The following is a 21,983-nucleotide window of genomic DNA, read 5'->3' as shown; positions in this document are numbered from 1 at the left end:
AATATCCATTCTCACCATCATGGCTGAAATCACACAGCGAAGACTTAATACCATTTTTTATTTCTTAATGTTTGGTTTCTTTAACAAAACAATCAATAAATCCACAGCTCTCATCGTTGCACTTCCTCAAAAATGTTTACTGTACAGAACACTTTTACAAATCACAGGGGGGAAAAAATGGCAAAACCCTCCAAATTGTATCCACTCCAACTGGATGTTCCCAAATGACCAGTCTGTTAGACATGGAGTTCAAATCTTTAAGCATGTTCCAATTCTGTGCACATTAGGCTCGTTAACATTATATCCTACTTGGTGTCTACATCATCTGATTCCGGCCAGCAAAACAACAAGCTTAGTGTAAAAAGCTGCAAAGGCCAAACAGTTAGCCTAATAACCACCCCTGGAACAACTTGGTTAAAAGGTGCGTGTTATATCACTATGCTGATCATAAAATTATGGGGCCGACGATTTCTCAGAACTACATTTAGACTGGACTTGGCGATTTGAAGTGATTGAGATCCTGTTTACATGCTGCTGAATGTGGTGAAATAATGGTTATGAATGGCCATTAACCCACACTGGGCAATGAGAAAGATGATCTTCTGAACAAGTCTTCACACAGTGATGATTTGGCAAGGTACTGACGTACAGTACTGTCTGTGACTAGCGTCATCACAGCTACTTTACTATATAGTCCGGTGTTAAGCAGTATAGGCCTAATTCTCCTCTAAAACAAGAATGACCGATCTATGTATTGTTGAGTCAACAAAATAGATGATACAGATGATCACTTAGACGTTAAATCAATCCACTTAGTCATTGGTTTTATGACAAAATATTTGTGAAGATAGAAAATACCTCCTAAAAATCGTATTTTGAGTTCATGGATTTTCGTTAAATTGGGTATAGATAATGTGGTGAACTAAAAAACAATGAACTTTTCTTAGAATAAAAATACAAAGCACATCAGTGCGTGTATACGATAGGTTGCTCTATGCTTTTCCTCTCTTTTCAATGTTACTTGTTTCTCATCAGCAGTGGCAGGTAACTTGCACCAACATTGACACAAAGCAATGTCTGGATTGGAACAGTATGTAAAGAGACAGAAATACGTAATATTGTACTGTAGTTTGAACAGCTTGTCTTTAAGCAGGGTTTTTCTGTATCAAAAAGAGGCTTAGGTGGTAGGCATGGCAGGGGACCGGTCAGGCTGTCGGTGTGGCTGAATTTCAGAGAATTTGAGCCCCCCCCCCCCCCATCTAGCAGATTTTTTTTTTGCATTTAAGCTGATTTCTGGCAATTCTACACATTTTGCCATGCAGCTGAGAAATGTTGCAGTTTAAAGCACATTTCTTGCAATTCTACATTTTGCCATGCCGCTGAGAGAATTTTGCAGTTTTAAAGGTAGACTTAGTGATATGACGTAGATGCAGAAAGTAAACAGCATAGTGGGTACATTTCCGTTCTTTTGGTTCCGTGGCGCCCACGTTGTAAGAGTGAAGCGAACCCGTGCACATGTGCAGATACTGTGTATGACTGTGAGAGCGATATTTGCGCTGCTGCTTGTGGCATTGTCATTTAGCTGAGTCTACCTTTTTTAAAAGCTAATTTCCTACAGTGCTATGCATTTTGCCATGGCTAATGTGTTATTATGCTCTAAAACTAAATCTATACTGCTAAATTAATAGTTTACATTTTTATTTCCTTTAGGTGATTGTTAGTTCGCAAAAATAAAAAAATATATAGGTCCATTATCTAGTTTTAGTAGTTTAAGTTTATACTGAAATCATTTTTCCATCGCCCAAAAAGTTATCCCCCCCCCAAATAATATTTTTCACTGTTTGGACTTAGGCAACCGGAAAAAACATTTAGGCAGCCCGCCCAAGGATTAATGGCAGAAGAAACCCCGGCTTTAAGAATGAGGAATGCGTTGACTCTGATCATAGAGAAATGTAGTATGCGGCAGATAGCATGCTTGATTGTCATACAGCAAAGGTCAGTGATTTTGGTTTGTAGTAATGCTTTTTTTTCTCCTTCTCTTTCTCGCAGTGCTTTGGCGGTATAGCGGGGTATTTGGAAAAAGCCACGATTGTTTTTCAATACTGTCAAAACTATTTATTGTATATTTATATCTTTTAAGTTAATACCTGCAGTCAACTTGTGCAATATGTTAGGAGATAAAGCAGATTGTGTTCTTCATTTCACCTGTCACATTATGAAGCTTTACCGTAGTTCCCCAGAACAGTTGAGCTAATCATTTTTGTTTGTAAGTAGCACAATGGGATAAAGCTAGTGCTTGTGAGTCCAGCTGGGCATTTGGTTTGTCTTGTTAGTTAGCTAAGTAAGTGAATGGGCAGGGTATCGTATAGTGCTAGCTTTCTGCCGTGTTTGAGAAGTCAAAGAGCTTTGGATGGGTATCTTGATTTCCTTGCGTTTATTTTTTTTTACCTTCTCGGTCAGTCTACTCCTGCCGCCTATTTATCCGAGCGAAGCAGGCAGACCCGTTGCCCTAGCGACTCCACATAGACACCGCTGTACACATACCACTCCCTTATGACAAGCATGCTTCAAAACATTGTTCATTTGCACAATGTCTCTCGTTCACATTTGCTCGTAAATGTCCAAACTGACAAAAAGACATTCGGTAGCTACTACCTATACTTGTTTAACTTTGATGCTGGATTGCTTGTCTTTGCGCTCGTTAGCATATTTAGCTAGCAGCTGCTATTGAAATTCGCTTTTAGTTTGTGCTAATTTTGTTAGCCTTCTGGTAATAGACGCACAATGGGCATTGTTTTAGTGCCCCCTTGTGTACTAAGGCGGTAATACTCTAAATCCTGGGATGAGAGAAGGACTGTATGACGATATGAAAATCTGGATACCGCACAACCCTAGTGTTTATACATTGACTGTTGGCCGATTCAATACATGTTTATATAGATCTGTGTTTGTCTATATGTCGTTATGTTGCATCTCCAGTGTTTCCTTGACAGAAATAAAATGGCCTGCTTTACATACACTTATTTATTGCTAATAAATCCACCCTCCTATCGCATTAAATTGTCTAAAGTTGGTAGTTATCATGGTGAAGATTGCAATTAGGTCCCCCCCCCCACCTAACTCTGACTGGAATAGGTGTCATCGTTCAGGATTGTTAATTGCTTGGTAAAGATTCAAGTTCTTTGAGGTTTACAGTGACTGGTGCAAGAATTAGATATCCACCCACTTTCCACAAAATATCAAGTAAACGTCACTTGGCTCCTCACCTTTAGGAGGAGGTCAAGACTATGTGAGGAGAAAACAGAGGTGCAGAGTAACATCAGTAGTTGGCCTATCAAAAAAGGTGCTAACCCTTGAGTCAGTTTCTGCGGCCCCACAAATCTAATTAGCTTAAAAAAAAAACATAAAAATTACGTTAGAAATATCCTTTTGCTTGGGCTGCGTCTCAATCCACCGCATCCGCCAAATTCGGCCTTCCGCAGCTGCGGTGAAAAGTGGCAGCAGCGCCACAGAGGTGTTTGTCAGATCATGAGACATCCCGAAAAATCGTTCTTCTCACGGTCTAGTGTTTGGCCTACAAACTATGACCCCTCTAAGGTGAGACTCCAACACGTCGGTGATTTTTGCGCTCAAAATGAATGCAAGTTAAATATAGCATACACTGAGTGTACAACACATGTAAGGACACCTGCTCTTTCCATGACAGACTGACCAAGTGAATCTAGGTGAAAGCTATGATCCCTTATTGATGTCACTTGTTAAATCCACTTCGATTAGTGTAGATGAAGGGGAGGAGACAGGTTAAAGAAGGATTTAAGCCTTGAGACATGGATTGTGGAGTGGTGTTAGGTACTTAAGTAAAAATACTTGAAAGTACTACTTAAGTTTTTTTTGTTTGGGCTATCTGTACATTACTATTCATATTTGACAAATTTTACTTCACTACATTCCGTAAGAAAATAATGTACTTTTTACTCCATACATTTTCCCTGACACCCAAAAGTACTCGTTACATTTTGAATGCTTAGCAGAACAGGAAAATGGTCCAATTCCCACACTTATCAAGAGAACATCGCTGGTCATCCCTACTGCCTCTGATATGGTGGACTCACTAAACACATGCTTCATTTATAAATTGTTGGGGCGTGACCCTGGCTATTCATCAGTAATACAAATGGTGCCGTCTGGTTTGCTTAATATAAGGAATTTGAAATGATTTATACTTTAACTTTTGATACTTAAGCATATTTTAGCAATTACATTCTACTTTTGATATTTAAAACCAAATACTTTTAGACTTAAGATTTTACTGAGTGACTCACATTTACTTGAGTCCTTTTCGATTAAGGTATCTTTACTTTTACTCGTATGACAATTGGGTACTTTTTTCACCACTGGGATTGTGTATGTGTGCCATTTGAGGTTGAATGGGCAAGACAAAAAGATTTGTGCCTTTGAGAGTGGTATAGTAGTAGGTGCCAGGCACACCGGTTTGTGTCAGGAACTACAACCTGCTGTGTTTTTCACGCTCAACAGTTTCCTGTGTGTATCAATAATGGTCCACCACCCAAAGGACATCTGCCAACTTGGCACAACTGTGGGAAGCATTGGAGTCAACATGGGCCAGCATCCCTGTGGAACGCTTTCGACACCATGACACCTTGTAGAGTCCGTGTTCCGAGGCATTTGAGGCATTTGAGGGCAAACTGCGGGGTTCAACTCAATATTAGGAAGGTGTCCATAATGTTTTGTACACGTGTGTATGGAAGTAGTTTAGTGCCTAAAAAAGGGGTTAAATGTGTCAAAATATAACCCGTTTCCTGATCTCAGATATAAGACAGACACTTCAAAACAAACTTCCAGTTGATGTTTTACTATGTTTTTCCTTGTATGAATCTGTAATTCAATGTGTTTATGGGCTAATAGCAGTAAGGCCAAATTCAATGTTTCATCAAATAATTTCATATTTTTGGGTCCTAAAATCGAATATCTAAGTGATCCTTTGTATGACCATCTTAAAACAATTCCATATGTTAGCTTAGTAGAACCCCCACCCTCCTCTTCCAGGTTTAGACTCTAGAGGATCAATGGACCCAAATGATGCAGCCTTGCACAGAACTGGTGATAACCTTTTTTCAGCAAAGTCCCAAAGTCTCTTCTCTCTCTAAAATGGGAAGGGGTTTCCATTAGGGGTGAATCGGTAGGGTCAGATAAGGACGGGGTGTTGGGTGGGTCAAGTTCAGGAGGAGAGGTCAAGGTTAGGCTGGCCCTCAAGGCTGCTCCAGGAACCAAATCTCGTTCTGTCGGTTTACCGCCGCGGGGTTTGTGTAGCCGGCGACAATGAATGAGCCATTCACGCAAATGGCGGGGGAGTCGAGCACTTCCGCCATGGTGCGGATCTCGTTGATGATGGTCACCTCGTTCGTAGCACCAGCGAAGGTCCTGGAGCGAGAAAGGGGCACATAGGAACCTAATGAGATTTGATTCAAGTAATGGAGCTGTGCGTTTAAGGTATTTTAACCTCCCTACTCATTCTGCTGTATAAAATCCAATGAGATTGTCCAATACAATATGCCATGAAAGTGAATGTCACAATAGGCTAAATGGAAACACGACTGCAGCCACTTTGTCATATTTGGAAGCATGATGCAACCATATGATGTCTAGCAAAAAGTGTTGGGGTGGTGGCTGATTTGACTGAAATAATGTAAATAACTTTAGCTAGTTAGTCTCTCTTGTGACTGACTTAACAAATGTTTGTGTCCAATAGAGTAGCTAGCTAGTTACATGAGATTTGGTTCCGAGATTCCCAGTAAGCTAACTGCAGGCCTAAACAGCTTGTTAGAAACTGAACTTGTTCATGCCGCAAACTGACAAAGTGGCTCCAGTAATGATTACAATTTGACATTAACGTATCTACTTCCATATTGTATTGTCATAAAATATATCAGGCAGCACAACATAATCGCAAACTCTTACCTTGTGTATACAATAGTGGCAGGCCATTCCTCAATGCTTATTTCAGTGTCAGAAGGCTGGGGTGGCTGGGCTTGGTATTCTGTGGGCAGGTAGTAGGCCACAGTGACGTCACTAGACAAGACCGAGTGGTTCTCGTCCGTGCGGATCACCGTCAGGATAGGGATGGTCAAACCCAGATAGGTACCTAAGGACAGGACATGAACAACCAAGAGTCTGCAGTAGATTTGGCGAAACAAGGATGACGTTCGAAGAACAAAGACTCACTGACTACTGTAAAGGCTTTGGACTCACCTGAGGAGTTCTGCTGGCAGATGTATCTCATGAGCTTCATGAAACCGTAACAGATGCTCTGCTCGTAGGTGTCCTCGTGAACCGTGATGCACGCCCAGTGGGCCTTCTCATAGTGTCTCTTCTCATAAAGCACGTCCCCACACTGTATAGACGGACACAAAGGCTCAGGCTCATGCATTTGGCTGGGTCACTATTAATGATGCGCGGATCAGCGGTTTGTTCACCGGCCCGCAATTGCTAATAACCCATCCACAACCACTCGAGTGGCCCAGCCAGAGACAGACTTGAACCCGATCGAACATCCGAGGCATGAATATAGCTGCGCAGCGACATTTCCCCCTTCCATTCTGACAGAGCTTGAGAGGTTCCGCAGAGAAGAATGTGAGAAACTCCCCAAATACAGGTGTGCCAAGATGACTCGAGGCTGTAATCGCTGCCAAAGGTGCTAACATTCAGAAAGTATTCTGAACCCTTGACTTTCCACATTGTTGTGTTACAGCCTTATTCTAAAATTGATTAAATTGTCCCCTGCCCATAATGACAAAGCAAAAACAGGTTTTTAGAAATGTTAGCATTTACTCAGTACTTTGTTGAAGCACCTTTGGCAGCGATTACAGCCTCGAGTCTTCTTGGCACACCTGTATTTGGGGAGTTCCTCCCATTCTTCGCAGATCCTCAAGCTCTGTCAGGTTGGATGGCAGGTTGGCTGCACAGCTATTTTCAGGTCTCAACACAGATGTTCGATCGGGTTCAAGTCCGTCTCTGGCTGGGCCACTCAAGGACATTCAGAGACTTGTCCCGTAGCCAGTTCTGCGTTGTCTTGGCTGTGTGCTTAGTCATTGTCCTGTTGGAAGGTGAGCTTTCTCCCCAGTCTGAGGTCCTGAGCACTTTGGAGCAGGTTTTTAATCAAGGATTTCTACTTTGCTCCATTAATCTTTCCCTCAAATCTGACTAGTCTCCCAGTCCCTGCTGCTGAAAAATATCCCCACAGCATGATGCCGCCACCACCATTCTTCACCATAGGGATGGTGCCAGGTTTCCTCCAGATGTGACGCTTGGCATTCAGGCCGAAGAGTTGAATCTTGTTTCTCATGGTCTGAGTCCTTTAGGTGCCTTTTGGCAAACTCCAAGCAGCTGTCATGTTGCTTTTTCTGAGTAGTGGCTTCACTATGGCCACTCTACCATAAAGGCCTGATTGGTGGAGTGCTGCAGAGATGGTTGTCCTAATGGAAGATTCTCCCATCTCCAAAGAGGAACTTTGGAGGTCTGTCAGAGTGACCATCGGGATCTTGGTCACATCCCTGACCAAGGCCCTTCTACCCCGGTTGCTCAGTTTGGCCGGGCGGCCAGCTCTAGGAAGAGTCTTGGTGGTTCCAAACTTCTTTAATTTAAGAATGATGGAGGCCACTGTTTTCTTGGGGACCTTCAATGCTGCAGAAATGTTTTTGTACCCTTCCCCAGATCTGTGCCTCGACACAATCCTGTCTCGGAGCTCTACGGACAATTCCTTTTGACCTCATGGCTTGGATTTTACTGACATGCACTGTCAACTGTGGGACCTTATATAGACTGGTGTGTGCCTTTCCAAATCATGTCCAATCAATTGAATTTACCACAGGTGGACTCCAAAGATGTATAAACATCTCTGATCAATGGACTGTGAAGCAACACAAACATTGGCACAGACACATGCATGCACACACACCCACACGGATTTAGTACTGTAGATATGTGGTAGTGGTGGAGTAGGTGTCTGAGGGCAAAAATTGTATAAACTGACTTAATTTTTCTGGACCCCAGGAAGAGTAGCTGCTGCCTTGGCAGCAGCTAATGGGGATCCATAATAATCACAAATGGAAACAGGATGCACCTGATCTCAATTTCGAGTCTCATAGCAAAGCGTATGAATATATATATATAAAAAGCAAACTGTTTTCGCTTTGTCATTATGGGGTTTTGTGTGTAGATGGAGGAAATGTTTATTTAATCCATTTTAGAATAAGGCTGTAATGTGGAAAAGGTCAAGGGGTCCGAATACTTTCCCAATGCACTGGATATTATTTCTCTTTCTATAGAATTGCGCATAATGACTATGGCTCCAGATTTCAGAAAAAAGCTTCTGGACATGCCTCCATAATAAGGTAAAAAAATTGAGTGGACAAAACATTAACATGCTCTTTCCATGAGACTGACCAGGTGAATGTCCCTTGTTAAATCCACTTCAATTAGACGGGTTAAAGAAAGATTTTTAAGCCTTGAGACAATTGAGAAATGGATTGTGTATGTGTGCCATTCAGAGGGTGAATGGGCAAGACAAAATATTGAAGTGCCTTTTAACGGGGCATGGTGGTAGGTGCCAGGCGCACTGGTTTGAGTGTCAAGAACTGCAAAGCTGCTGGGGTTTTCACACTCAACAGTTTCCCGTGTGTATCAAGAATGGTCCACCAAAGGACATCTGCCAACTTGACAACTGTGGGAAGCGTTGGAGTCAACATGGCTCGACAAGTTTGAGTAACCCTCAGAATAGCCTAGTCTTAGGAAGGTGATCATTAATGTTTTGTACACAGTGTATTTTTTTTTTTTAAACATGCAAACTGCCTCCATCGCACATGGTGGATTGAGACTCATCCAATGAAAAGAAAAAAAAGATCTCTAGCTTAAACTGACGGGTTGTTATGGGGATTGTTTTATGCTTTAGATCGACAATTTCTGTATGGACCTCGCTTTGCGCAAGGGGGCATTGTCATGCTAAAACAGGAAAGGACCTTCCCCAAACTGTTGCCACAAAGTTGGAAGCACAGAATTGTCTTGTCATTGCATGCTGTAGCGTTAACATTTAATTTCACTGGAAGTAAGGGGCCTAGCCCGAACCATGAAAAACAACCCCAGACCATTATTCCACCTCCACCAAACTTTACAATTGGCACTATGCATTGGGGCATGTAGCTTTCTCCTGGCATCCTCCAAACCCAGATGCGTCCGTCGGGACTGCCAGATGGTGACGTGTGATTCAACACTCCAGAGAGCGCGTTTCCATTGCTCCAGAGTCCAATGGCGGCGAGCTTTACACCACTCCAGCCGATACTTGGCATTGCATCTTAGGCTTGTGTGCGGCTGCTCAGCCATGGAGACCCATTTCATGGATTTCCCGACGAACAGTTATTGTGCTGATATTGCTTCGAGAGGCAGTTTGGAACTCGGTAGTAAGTGTTGCAACTGAGGACAGATTTTTACGCGCTTCAGCGGTCCCGCTTCTGTGAGCTTGTGGGGCCTACCACTTTGCGGCTGAGCCGTTTTTGCTCCACTTAGTTGACCGGGGAAGCTCTAGCAGGGCAGAAATTTGATGAACTGACTTGTTGGAAAGCTGGCATTCTATGAAGTGCCACATTGAAAGTCACTGAGCTCTTCAGTAAGGCCATTCTACTGCCAATGTTTGTCTATGGAGATTGCATGGCTGTGCTCAATTTTATTCACCGGTCAGCAACGGGAGTGGCTGAAATAGCCGAATCCACTAATTTGAAGGGTGTGTATGTATGTATGCGTGTGTGTACCTCCATCCTTGAAAGCTGAATATGACCTCGTTCCACAGCTGTACTATACGAGGTCAAGTATGTGTGGTCTTGGCAATTTTTTTTTTTTAAGGCTTGGGTAATCTTTAGCTATTGACTGGACTGACTGATTGATTGGTGACCCCTTGGTGGTGGAAAGTATTAGGAACATATTTGGATTTAGCAGGCATGAACTCATTCCACAATTTTTCTACTTCATATTCATCATCTATAACACCACCCCAACATATGTGAATGGCACATTTATGTTCTGTAGTAAAAAAGTATATCTTGCCTAATGCCTACTCATAATTGGTTAAAAAAACACACCGATGTCATTGGAAACACTTACTACAAAACCTAGAAAAGTGCAATTTTCACATCTTGATGTTTGGGTGATGCTGGAGATGTTGTGAAATGTCCTTTTATAGGTTTGGGGAAAATGGCCTAGAACACACTGTTCCTTGAAGGATGTTTGCATTTCAACTGATGCAAACCTACTGTAGGAGAACCCAAATTGAAAGTGTGCTTGTATACTTACTCCACACACATACTGCTGCTACTTATTGTCTATCCTGTTGCCTAGTCACTTTACCCCTACCTACAGTACCAGTCAAAAGTTGACACACCTACTCATTCCAGGGTTTCTTTATTTTTACTATTTTCTGCGTTGTAGAATGATAGTAAAGACGAACTATTTCTTCAAGTACAGTCGCAAAAACCATCAAGCGCTATGATGAAAGTGGCTCTCATGAGAACCGCCACAGGAAAGGAAGACCCAGAGTTACCTCTGCTGCAGAGGATAAGTTCAGTAGTTAATCAGGCCTTTGTGGTCGAATTGCTGCAAAGAAACCACTACTAAAGGACACCAATAAGAAGAGACTTCCCTGTGCCAAGAAACATGAGCAATAGCCATTAGGAAATCTGTCCTTTGGTCCAAGTCCAAATTTTGGTCCAAGTCCAAATTTTGGATTATTGGTTCCAACCACTGTCTTTCCGTCTCACAGAGTAGGTGAATGGATGATCTCCGCAAGTGTGGTTCCCACCGTGAATCTTGGAGGAGGTGGTGTGGGGATGCTTTGCTGGTGGTACTGTCTGAGTCATTTTGAATTCAAGGCACACTTAACCAGCATGGCTACCGCAGCAATACACCACCCCATCTGTTTTGGGCTTAGTGGGACTAACATTTTTTTCAACAGGACAATAACCAAAAACACACCACAAGGCTGTGTAAGGGATATTTGACCGAGAGGGATGGATCAGATGACCCGGCCTCCACAGATGAACCGGCCTCAACCCAATTGATATGGTTTGGGATGAGTTGGACCGCAGAGTGAAGGAAATGCAGCCAACAAGTGCTCAGCATATGTGGGAACTCCTTCAAGACTGTTGGAAAAGCATTCCTGGTTGAGAGAGTGTGCAAAGCTGTCAAAGGCAAAGGGTGGCTACTTTGAAGAATCTCAAAATATATTTTAATTTGTTTAACACTTTGTTACTACATGATTCCATGTGTTATTTCATAGTTGATGTCTTTACTAGTATTCTACAATGTATAAAATGGTAAAACAAATAATAAAAACCCTTGAATAAGTAGGTGTCCAAACTTTTGACTGATATTGTAAATGTACAGTACATAGCTACCTCAATTAGCTTGTATCCCTGCACATCAACTTGGTACTAATACTGCCTGTGTGTAACTTATTTTCTACTCCTTATATATAGCCATATTTATTTTTTTACACATTTGCTGTATTCCTCAGTGTCACTATTTTGGACCTTCTCTTTAACTCTTCATTGTTGGACATTTACCTGTAAGTAAGCATTTCACTGTTAGTGTACACCTGTTTTCTGCAAAGCATGTGACAATTGCCTAGAATTTAGTGTGAATTGTCCAATAATAAAACATTTTATAAATTAGCAGACTTAGTGTAACATACATTTTTGGTACGTGTGATCCCTGCAGCCAAACAGGACCACACGTTTTACAGAGTCTTATTGGTTGGCTGGCAGAGTAGATATTGTTCGTTGGTGAATTTGTCAGATGATGGACTTGCCTTCTCCTTATGAGCGATGAGGGTGAAGGGCACATGCTCCCGGTCGTGTTGTCCGTTGTTGTTGCTGGTGATCTGCTGGATGGGCTCGGCCATGTCTGTTTTTGGAGATAAAAACAGACTTGGTTAATTTTTATCGAGTTGCGTCAAGTAGGGGACCGTCACATGTTATGGGGAAAGAGTGGGGAGTTTTGCAACCCTACCTTCAAGTACAACACATGTGAAGTTAAGCTGTATGCTTAATGACAATGCTGTAGTGCTACTAACAAAACTCTTACATTTCCGATCCGGATTTGGGCTCCACAGTTTCAGAAAAACGTTGTCTGCCAACCTGCCTAATAGAAGTCAAACTAGTTGAGGCAAAGGCCAAGGTGCTGAAATATATAGACCCCTATGGCATGACTGTAGCTAGTACAAGAAGTATTGGTTTCCTATTGCAGTCTATAGACTATAGTCGCCGTTCCCAAACTAGGGGTCGCCTGATATAAAAATGGGGTCGTGGGAGAATTTCCAAAATCCTGAAGGGAAAAAAATATACATAATTTTGAGAGACAATCTTATGTGGTTAACCTTAATCTAATAAATTATTCAAATTTGAAAGATAAAATTAGATCACTTGACTGTTGCACTTGAATCATTCCCAAGGTGAATGGCTAGGCCCCGTTATGCTATAAAACCACCCACTATTGCGGAGACTTTGATATTACCGGCCGCAATTGATATGGTGAAAAACAATGTGCAGAGGCACAGGAAACTCAAATACCTTTTGTCGTGACACTGTTAAAGAATTTATGCTATTGCTAGCAATCAAGAGAACTCGGACTCAAACTCCCCAGCTTATGCACTCCAAATGGACGTTAGCTGTGACGGCCAAGATGCCCGTGGATTGACTTTCTTTTGTTTGCTATACATGTCGGGGGATGCTATCCATGTGAACATTGTTCTGTCTCACGATTCCCAAGCATAAAAAGGCACAGGATGTTCAGTGTGCTACGTGGCTATATTGACGAAAACAGATCCTATGGGATCGAAATGGTGAGCTTTTGCACAAATGGTGCGCCATCTACGGCGGGCAGGCCTCTGCACTCTAGTTACGAAGATGTCTCCCTCTGCCATATGGACGCATTGCATGATACACCGAGAGCAACTGGCGACTATCTTCGATTTATAAACTACATCAAACCACATCCGCTGCACGCACTTCTGTTCGTAAAACTATGTGGAGATATGGGATCAGAGCATGACAATGTTTCACACCGAGGCTTGGTGGTTATCGAGGGGGATTGTTAAAAAGATTTTGACATTAAGAAAGGAACTGTTGTCTTTTACAATGGATTTAAAAAAAAAAAAAAAAATCCTATTTTTTTTAAAAGACTTGACGTTCTTTGTAATAAAATGTCTCCTTGCCTATGTAACACATATTTGGTCAACTGAACACAAGCATGCAGGGGAAATACAAAAACATTCTACAGATTGACTGAGTCAGTGGATTCAGATCAGAGGGAAGAATTCTGATTGGAGAGAGTCTTTCAAAAGTGAACCATGCCTCTTGGCTGTGCATGTTTATAACACAAAACAGCATCAGTACGTTTCCAACATGAGTAATGACTGCTTGCCTCAAGCTTGAACGAGCAGTTTGGTACCTACAATTGACTGTCACAGCCCCACATTTAAAAGTATGTGATGGTGAGTTGAGAAGACAATCAGAAATACTGTTAGTTTTTCAATTGTTGGCCCTTACCCCAAATCAAAAAGTAAACATTGGTTGTTAATTACATTAGTTTTCACATGGTTGGGGTCGTGAGAATTTTCAGATATCAAATTGGGGTCGTGGGTCAAAAAAGTTTGGGAACCCCTGGCCTATAGTCTACAGTAGGCTTGGGCAGTATCCAGATTGTCATACCTTCATACCGACCTTGTGCCATCCCGGGATGTTTTGTAATACCGGCACTGAACACAAGGGGCACTAATTTCATACCCGACAGCCTCTGGAATCCGAAGGTTAGCAATGCTAACAAGTACATGTACAATCCCATAGAGAATGCTAACGAGTGCAAGTAAACTTCCTAATGAAAAATGATGTATAGCAAAAAGTGTATAGCACTTTTTATTGTACTGATCAACATTTGTATAGAAGTAGATTATTTTCTAATTCCCCATGACAGAGGAAGAACCATTACGCCGGTAATATGGGTCAGATCTTTTGAACGGTTTGGGTTGGAAACCGGCAGTTTGCTGTATTAATGGTGCAAGCGTGGCGCTAATAAATCTGTGCTCTGGGAAATAATGGTACAGCAAAGCCTTACAACTACTAAAAAGTCATTTGATATAGGATTTACTCCATGTCGCACAGCAAAATATTGAAATAAAGGTCAAATAAAAATAAGTTGCTCTGGATAAGAGCATCTGCTAAATGACAAGTAAAAGATGCCCTTGTGCTGTTTTAAACCAGAGAAGTTGGTTCTAAGGGGCAATTAACCTTTAAAGAAACAATGACCCTCCTTCCCAAAAATATTAGCAGACCGTCATAATGCGTCACCCATGTATGATCATGCACATCACCCCGCCATCTTAGTCATCTACTGACCATCTGCTCGCTGATAAATTGTAGACCTAATGTGTTGAAATGGCAATGGAGCCATTAGCCGATACAAAGCCACACATGAAACTAACTAGGAACAAATTCTTATTTACAATGACAGCCTAGGAACAGTGGGTTAACTTCCTTGTTTGGGGGCAGAACGACAGATTTTTACCCAGTCAGCTCGGGGATTCGATCTAGCAACCTTTTGGTTACTGGCCCAACGTTTTAACCACTAGGCTACCTGCTGACATATAGGAGCAATTAGGGTTAAGTGCCTTGCTCAAGGGCACAGACAGAATTTTCGCCTAGTCGGCTCGGGAATTCGAACCGGCCCAACACTCTTAACTGCTAGGCTACCTGCCGACATGAGTCAGAAACATTAATTCTAGTGTAAAAATTGTCTACAAAGTGTAAATAGGATAATGTTGGTCATAAAGTCTAGAGGGCTGGTCATGGATTACAATCATGCCCAGTGCCTACTAACATGAGAGAATAGGGCTGGGCCCTATATACCGTATTTGACCAAATACTGTACACGAGCCGGAACAAATATCTAATTGCTATTTTTTTGGGGGGGGCCTTATATCGCAATTGCGATTTTAGAAAATGTGGTAATTCCATCAGACATGGTTTAAACAAGTGTCAGGGTAGAGAACATTCATTGTAAAATGAGATCTGAATGAATACATAGTGTGCTAACTGATTACAAAACCAAATGTTCTTCTAGACTAGCGTAATAATCCACCTGTGAGCTCTGTTTTGTAACCATAAGCCTAACTGACTGCAGCCCAATAGTGTGAAAGAGCTCTCGATCACAGATGACCTCTAGTGTATGAAGGGGGTATTGTTCACATGAGCGCTAGGCTATAGTACAGTGTAGCCTAATCTTTATTCGTGGAAATGTGCTTATTGACCTTTCTATGTACAGTTCAGAAACGCCTTCTTCAATAGAACGGCTGCACCGAGTGTTGCGCAAACCAACGTGTCGCCTGTCTGTGTTTTACTACGGCGGTATTACAATGGACACAGACAGGAAGATCTTAATAAATAGACTGAACACCTTTTTGAGCACCATTCAAAGCCCAAGAGCGCGTAGGGCAGAGGTTTACTGTACAACTTTGTAAGCCACCGTATTTCAGGACCGGATTTAATAGCCCAAGCTTTCCCTTAACCAGAGCAGGCTAGGCTATATCTCATCTGTTAAGCCTTTAATGCCGCAACGGCGGCTCCATGCTAAGTCTCCAGTTAGTGAGTCAGAGGAGAGAAGGAACAGGCGGGAGTCCCAGCCTAACTGGAACTCTGTAAGCAGCATACCATAACCTCATCACTCAATGTTCAGCAGCCTACACATCCAAACAAAAGGGCGTTTATTTCTAACCTGTGGCTTTGACACTAGCCTACTTCAACCTGGGTTGTGTTTAGGGCTGGGCGATATGGCCTAATAATCATATCTAGAGGTATTTTTTTAACTTATGGGCATTTCACAATACACAATTATGTAGACACCCCTTCAAATGAGTGGATTTGGCTATTTTAGCCACAGCTGACAGTTGTATGAAATTGAGCACAATGCCATGCAATCTCCATAGACAAACATTGACAGAATGACCTTACTGAAGAACTTCAGTAACATTCAACGTGGCACCGTCATAGGATGCCACCTTTCCATCAAGTCAGTTAATCAAATTTCTGCTCTGATAGGGCTGCCCCGGTCAACTGTAAGTGCTGTTATTGTGAAGTGGAAATGTCTAGGAGCAACAATGGCTCAGCAGCGAAGTGGTAGGCCACACAAGCTCACAGAACGAGACCACCGAGTACTGAAGTGGTGGGTTGCAACACTCACTACTGAGTTCCTAACTGCCTCTGGAAGCAACGTCAGCACAAGAACTGTTAGTCGGGAGCTTCATAAAATGGGTTTCCATGGCCGAACAGCCGCACCACAAGCCTAAGATCACCATGTGCAATACCATGTCGGCTGGAGTGGTGTAAAGCTTGCCGCCATTGGACTCTGGAGCAGTGGAAACGCGTTGTATTACGCTTCACCATCTGGCAGCACGACGGACAAATCTGGGTTTGGCGGATGCCAGGAGTACGCTATTTGCCCCAATGCATAGGCCAAGTGTAAAGTTTGGTGGCAGAGGAATAATGATCTCGGGCTGTTTTTCATGGTTCGGGATAGGCGCCTTAGTTGCAGTGAAGGGAAATCTTAACCCTACAGCATACAATGACATTCTAGACGATTCTGTGCTTCCAACTTTGTGGCAACAGTTTGGGGGAAAGCCCTTTCCTGTTTCAGCATAACAATGCCCCCATGCACCAAGCAAGGGCCATAAAGAAAATGGTTTGTTGAGATCAGTGTGGAAGAACTTGACTGGCCTACACAGAGCCCTGACCTCAACCCCATCGAACACCTTCAGGATAAATTGGAACGCCGACTGCGTACCAGGCCTAATCGCCCTACATCAGTGCCCGACCTCACTAATGCGTGTGGCTGAATGTAAGCAAGTCCCTGAAGCAATGTTCCAACATCTAGTGGAAAGCCTTCCCAGAAGAGTGGAGGCTGTTATAGCAGCAAAGGGGGGACCAACTCCATATTAATGCCCACGATTTTGGAATGAGATGTTCAATACTTTGTCATGTAGTGTTTCCCTAAATAAGCTTTCTTGTACAATTTAAAGGTCAAATACACTGCATTTGACAGTCAGCAATAATCTAATGAATTCAGAGCTTGTGAAATTATACATAGAATAATTAAATGAGTGGGTTTTATAGTTGAAGGCTAAACATAAGCCTATGAAAAATTACAAATTTAACCAGAACCATGCATAATGCACATTCAATAATAATGGCTAACTTCTTATAGCAGGCATTAGAAAATAGACACAGGTCTCAAACACGTGCTAGTGAGTAGCCAGCTAATCTTTTTATATTTCAAGTTTAGCCAACTTGGATGTTTTTGCTAACAAGGTAGAACAGTTGAACTGTTATGAACACACCCTTCTGTCTCCAACCGTTTGAAAAGCATGCTTGTCCACTTTCTTCAGATGTGAAATCAAGTGGCCTGCCTTTCTCAGAATGACAGTTGCCAATTCCTTATATAATTGTGTTATTATCGATCATCTATAAAACAGACTAGACAGCTAGAATAACAGTCTTCGGCTAAAATGCTGCTGGCGGAACCGCACGAGACAAACCAAGCATATATTTTCCAGAATCTATGGTCATTCATACTAGTTTTAGTAGTGTTTGTTCTACTCACAATTTGAGGAGTTGAAACATAAAAAGGGTGTTAAAGGTTGAATTCTTTATTACAGTAAAATGTCTCAATGTGTTTGTTTCCATATGACCGATTTTCTGTTGGACCAAACCTCAAATGCAAATAGCGAGTTCAATCCGCTTGTCAGAGAGGAAAACGTGATCTCTCATCTGTAAGTGTGTGTGTGAGAATTGGAAGGTACACAGCCTACAAGCTATTGCACAGAAGACGCAAAGGAGATGAGACCAAAAAGACGACAAGTGGACATAAACGCTCATAAAAAAAAAAGTATTCTTACAATATAGGCATTTGGAATATAGCGCCAAAACATACATTAGAATTCATCTAATTAATTTGATATCGCGCAGCCCTACTTGTGTTCATTAGGCAATACATTTGAGGAAACCAACTCAAAACACAGAGGGGCTGTGGATATGTCCAATAATGTTTTGGTAGTGTGTCCTACGGAACACAACCCCAGACTGCAGGATTGAATTGCTAGAATCGAGTTAAAACACCAGCGATACTAGTCATGCTCAGAGGTTTTGGCTTGACTTTGGCATGTGCCCAACTGGACTGTAGTGGAGGGGATACCTAGAATGTAGATTGAACAGCGGTAGTACTATTTAGGTTCAGAGGTTTTGACTTTACTCTGGGGACAGCAGCATAGACAGCCCAGTCTGTGTGTACCCCGTCAGCCTTCTGTAATTTTGCTGCTAGCTGCCTGCTGCAAACCCAGTCTGCATTCCAGACGACCTAGTAGGTCAGGCACAATTTTGCTCAGTTTCCTTTCAGAAATATAAGCAGTTCTGGGTACAAATCTGGTCTCAGTACAGCGTCGCAGTACTGGCTTCTGTGTGCAATAGGCGGCCTATCCTTTGTTTTACTGTACATGCAGACTGCTGCAATCTGCAGGGGGAATTGAGTCACTCAGTGTTGTTGCCTCATGTTAACCTTGCAGGGGTGTTAAATTCAGGACAAAATATTCACATTCTCCAGAACAGAACAGTGTCTTTTCAACCTGGGGTTTTTTGTAGGCTATATGGCAGGGATCATCAACTAGATTCAGCCACGGGCCGATTTTTATTTTCTTGAGAGGATAGTCGGGCGGCAGGAACATAATTACAAATTTGTAGATGGCAAATTGACCTCAAGAAGACCAAACATATGTTTGACAAAAACAATTTCAAACCTTGCTTACATTTGTATACGATCACATGTTTCTTTCTATTATGCATGGGAATACTTGAACAGATGTCTTAAATAAAAATCACTTGGAGCTGATTTTCAGGTGTTTTGTTTATGTCCAACGCTAATAAAAACATATCTTTGGGCTCAAAACATGGGTAAAACCATCCACCGGCCAAATTCGGCCCATTTTTCAGCCATTACTGTATTCTGGCTTTAATTTTTCTGAGAGGTAGGTTCTGAAAAAGTGACGCCATTTTCAGGGCCTGAAACATTGCTGTCAATATGTTTTTTCTTTGCTGAAAGAGTATGTTCAATATTTAAATTGTTAATACTTTCAGTTAGTATTCTAATTACCACATTTCATTTGGCATTTGTTTACAGCAGGGGTATTCAAAGAGTCAGAGGTTCTGTAATTTTTTTTAAAAAAGTGGAATTTTCTTTTATCAAAACTATCCATGTCTGTCATCCCCACAAACGAATACTCCCCACTGATGTTAACATTACAACCTAAAGGTAAATATTGAATGAGGGGGGTTGACCTGAAAATTCACTGACCCCTGTAAGGCCCTATTTCCCTCTCCTCCTATGCACAGCAATTATTGTCCCTCAGGGATGAATACAGTTTTATTGAAATTTAACTATTTTTCCATTTCGTTTTTCCACTGACCAGACCATTTTTCCATCTTCAAGATTTATGTTAGGAAAACGATTTCTTAACAGATGCATTTCTTAAAATGTCATTGGCATGGGGATGCCTGCCAAAATGGCTTGCAGAGTGGTAATCTGTTGGATCGGGGTTTGTTAATCATTTTAAAAGCGCCTTTACTGGCCATGATGGGCAAAAGGATTAGGGGCTTTAAGTGACATCCGTCATGTTACTTGCTACAATCACTCATTTTTCTAGGCTAGCCCCTCATTTTCACACATGGCATTATTCACAGCCTAGGATTTCATGTAGCTCAAGTACATTATACGTGTTTAATACTTTTCAGTGTTCCTTAACTAGCCTAGTGACAATAGTACCGCTTGTGTGAATGTATACATTGTCTTGAGCGCTGATACAATGTATCCCGTTTCTTGGCTGAGACACAGCACGTTACCCACAATGCACTGTTTTGACAGCCGTCAACATTGACCGAGAGTTTAAACGACGTCGACAATGGTTTAAGAGTTTAATGATGATCACTGTATGTCTATTTGTGAAAAAAAAGTAGCGTTCATTTGTGTGTGTTCATGATGACGTCGACTACAGGAATAGTTCGAGTTCGAATTTGCGGCTGATCTCTCACGCAGAACTAGGTCAATCGATGAAACACAAAATAAAAACAAAAGTAGCCAACTTTGCACATTTATTGTTGTCACAATAAACAGTGTCAACAGTTTTGTTTATACTGTCCATACAGCATTGCCCATACAAAATCCACTACTTTCTAAATTCGAACTGTACAGCTCTAAATCCCAAATGCTTTACCTCGAGGCACTTCGACTTGGTGTCCCCGAGCAGCGTCCTGCCAGTAGCGCAGCAATCGGTCTTGCTGCCCTTCGTCCTCCATCGTCTCACTCTCCTCTTCCAGACTTCCATTGCCCGAATCTGACAGCTGGTCTTCCGAAAAAGATTCCAGATCCTCTAGCGTGATCGTCCCAAATACGGATTCGCTGCGGTCTCCACCACCGATAGCATCGAGTCCACCACCTCCATTCATACGACAATTGCCAGGATGCATTCTCCACTCTTGGAAAAAATACTTTAAATAAATGTATTTCAAAGCAAATGTGTACTGTTGGGTCTAAAGAAAGACAGCTTTTGGCGGTAGATCCGAGCGCGTTCCAGTCACAATCCGATGCGGCAAATTCTGATCCAGGTTAAATCCGATTTAGGAAAACTTCAGGGCCATTTTTGCTCAAGTCTTGACGCGCTCGTTTTATTTACACAGCTGTGCAACCTATATTCTATTTACAGAAACCATTTCAAACGTATTCTACTGACGTTATTAATCGTCGAAGACTGCAAGACAAATACCTTGCCTGTCATAACGCGCTGCTTTCCATATGCTGTTGAACCTATCTTGACGTGTATAGATGATGGGACACCACATGACACCTGGCCACTCCTACTGCAAGACGTGATAAATGCTGAAGTTCATTCACCTGAACAACTTTGCCTGAATTCAGACGTTCTGCTTTCCCTTTGTCATTAACAATTGCTATTGTTTTAAATCGGGTAGACAGTAAATTAGGTGCAAATGTTGTTTTTCACATAAATCAGAGTGGGATGGTGTTTGTTTTCAGTAACTGGGAGAATTGTTTCTCTCGCACATCTTTGGCCAGAAATGCATATCGTGAATTAATTATCTTGAGTCCATTGAGTAGGGGAGATGGGAAGGGACAGGGTTATTAAAGAGTAATAGAGAATATGCTGACATGAGGACATTTTATATAATCCTCTGCTCTGTGATGTGATACATGGGGCACACTCAAAACCAGTTGGTCAGTCAGTGCTCATCTGGGGTAACTTGGCCCTAAAGAAGGGCTGCAATCCCAAAAAACAAGTTTATTTATAGTCAAGTGAAGCCTGTTGACCTCTTAACCGTTTTCACCTGCGGTGATAATTATCTCATCTAACTTGGGCCATGACCCAAATCCTTTGCACCGGCATCCATTGTAGACATGCAGCAGTGTATTGGCCCGTAAATTAATAGCTACAAAGAAAGGCCACTCGATTGGCTCCCGCGTCACCTAACTCCACACTCGCTCAGCCAATGAGGAGAGAGCTCCTTCACCGAGTTTGCTCTGTAAGCCTCACGGCCAAGATGGACTGTACTAGTGGCACTCGGCTAGCTATGCTAGCTTCGCCCTCATGGGGGTGCTAGCAAGCAACCTAGGTAGAGCTAGGTATCAACAGCCCATGTCAGCCAATCCAGTAGGGGCTGAAAGTTATGGCGAGCTTCGATTGGTCACTCACGCCGCGATATCGCAGAAGATTTGCATAAAATTCCGCTTTCCCCAACGTTAGTCCCTGTTCAGCTCCCAGGCCCTCGCTCGCTTCACTCAGCGTTCCCCGCCCACTCCGCTTATCTTCTCTT

General features: G+C 42.2%; 2 protein-coding genes across 5 annotated transcripts in view; one reads left to right on the top strand and one right to left on the bottom strand.

Annotated features, from left to right (window-relative positions):
* The window catches only part of fancm (FA complementation group M), a 76,239-nt gene that overhangs the window by 3,667 nt on the left and 50,589 nt on the right, over nt 1-21,983 (top strand). The window lies entirely within an intron of this gene.
* soul3 (heme-binding protein soul3) lies at nt 42-20,991 on the bottom strand. Its single transcript, XM_055864235.1, has 5 exons — nt 20,372-20,991; nt 11,873-11,967; nt 6,271-6,412; nt 5,980-6,163; nt 42-5,442 (listed from the first exon to the last, which is right to left on the bottom strand). The coding sequence occupies exons 1-5, from the start codon at nt 20,622-20,624 to the stop codon at nt 5,271-5,273; spliced, it is 846 nt and encodes a 281-aa protein (XP_055720210.1). The 5' UTR covers nt 20,625-20,991; the 3' UTR covers nt 42-5,270.

This window comes from Salvelinus fontinalis, chromosome 16 (assembly GCF_029448725.1).
Source record: "Salvelinus fontinalis isolate EN_2023a chromosome 16, ASM2944872v1, whole genome shotgun sequence".
In the NCBI taxonomy this organism is placed as follows: Eukaryota; Metazoa; Chordata; class Actinopteri; order Salmoniformes; family Salmonidae; genus Salvelinus; species Salvelinus fontinalis.
The sequence above is the reverse complement of the archived record's forward strand: the minus strand, read 5'-3'. Positions and strand labels throughout refer to the sequence as shown.

Coding starts and splice junctions, on each gene's coding strand:
- soul3 (XM_055864235.1), bottom strand. CDS start 20,624: ATGCATCCTGGCAATTGTCGTATGAATGGAGGTGGTGGACTCGATGCT. Junction 6,413..11,872: donor TCATCGCTCATAAGGAGAAG/GCAAGTCCATCA, acceptor CCGTCTATACAG/TGTGGGGACGTGCTTTATGA. Junction 5,443..5,979: donor GCCACTATTGTATACACAAG/GTAAGAGTTTGC, acceptor TTCTCGCTCCAG/GACCTTCGCTGGTGCTACGA.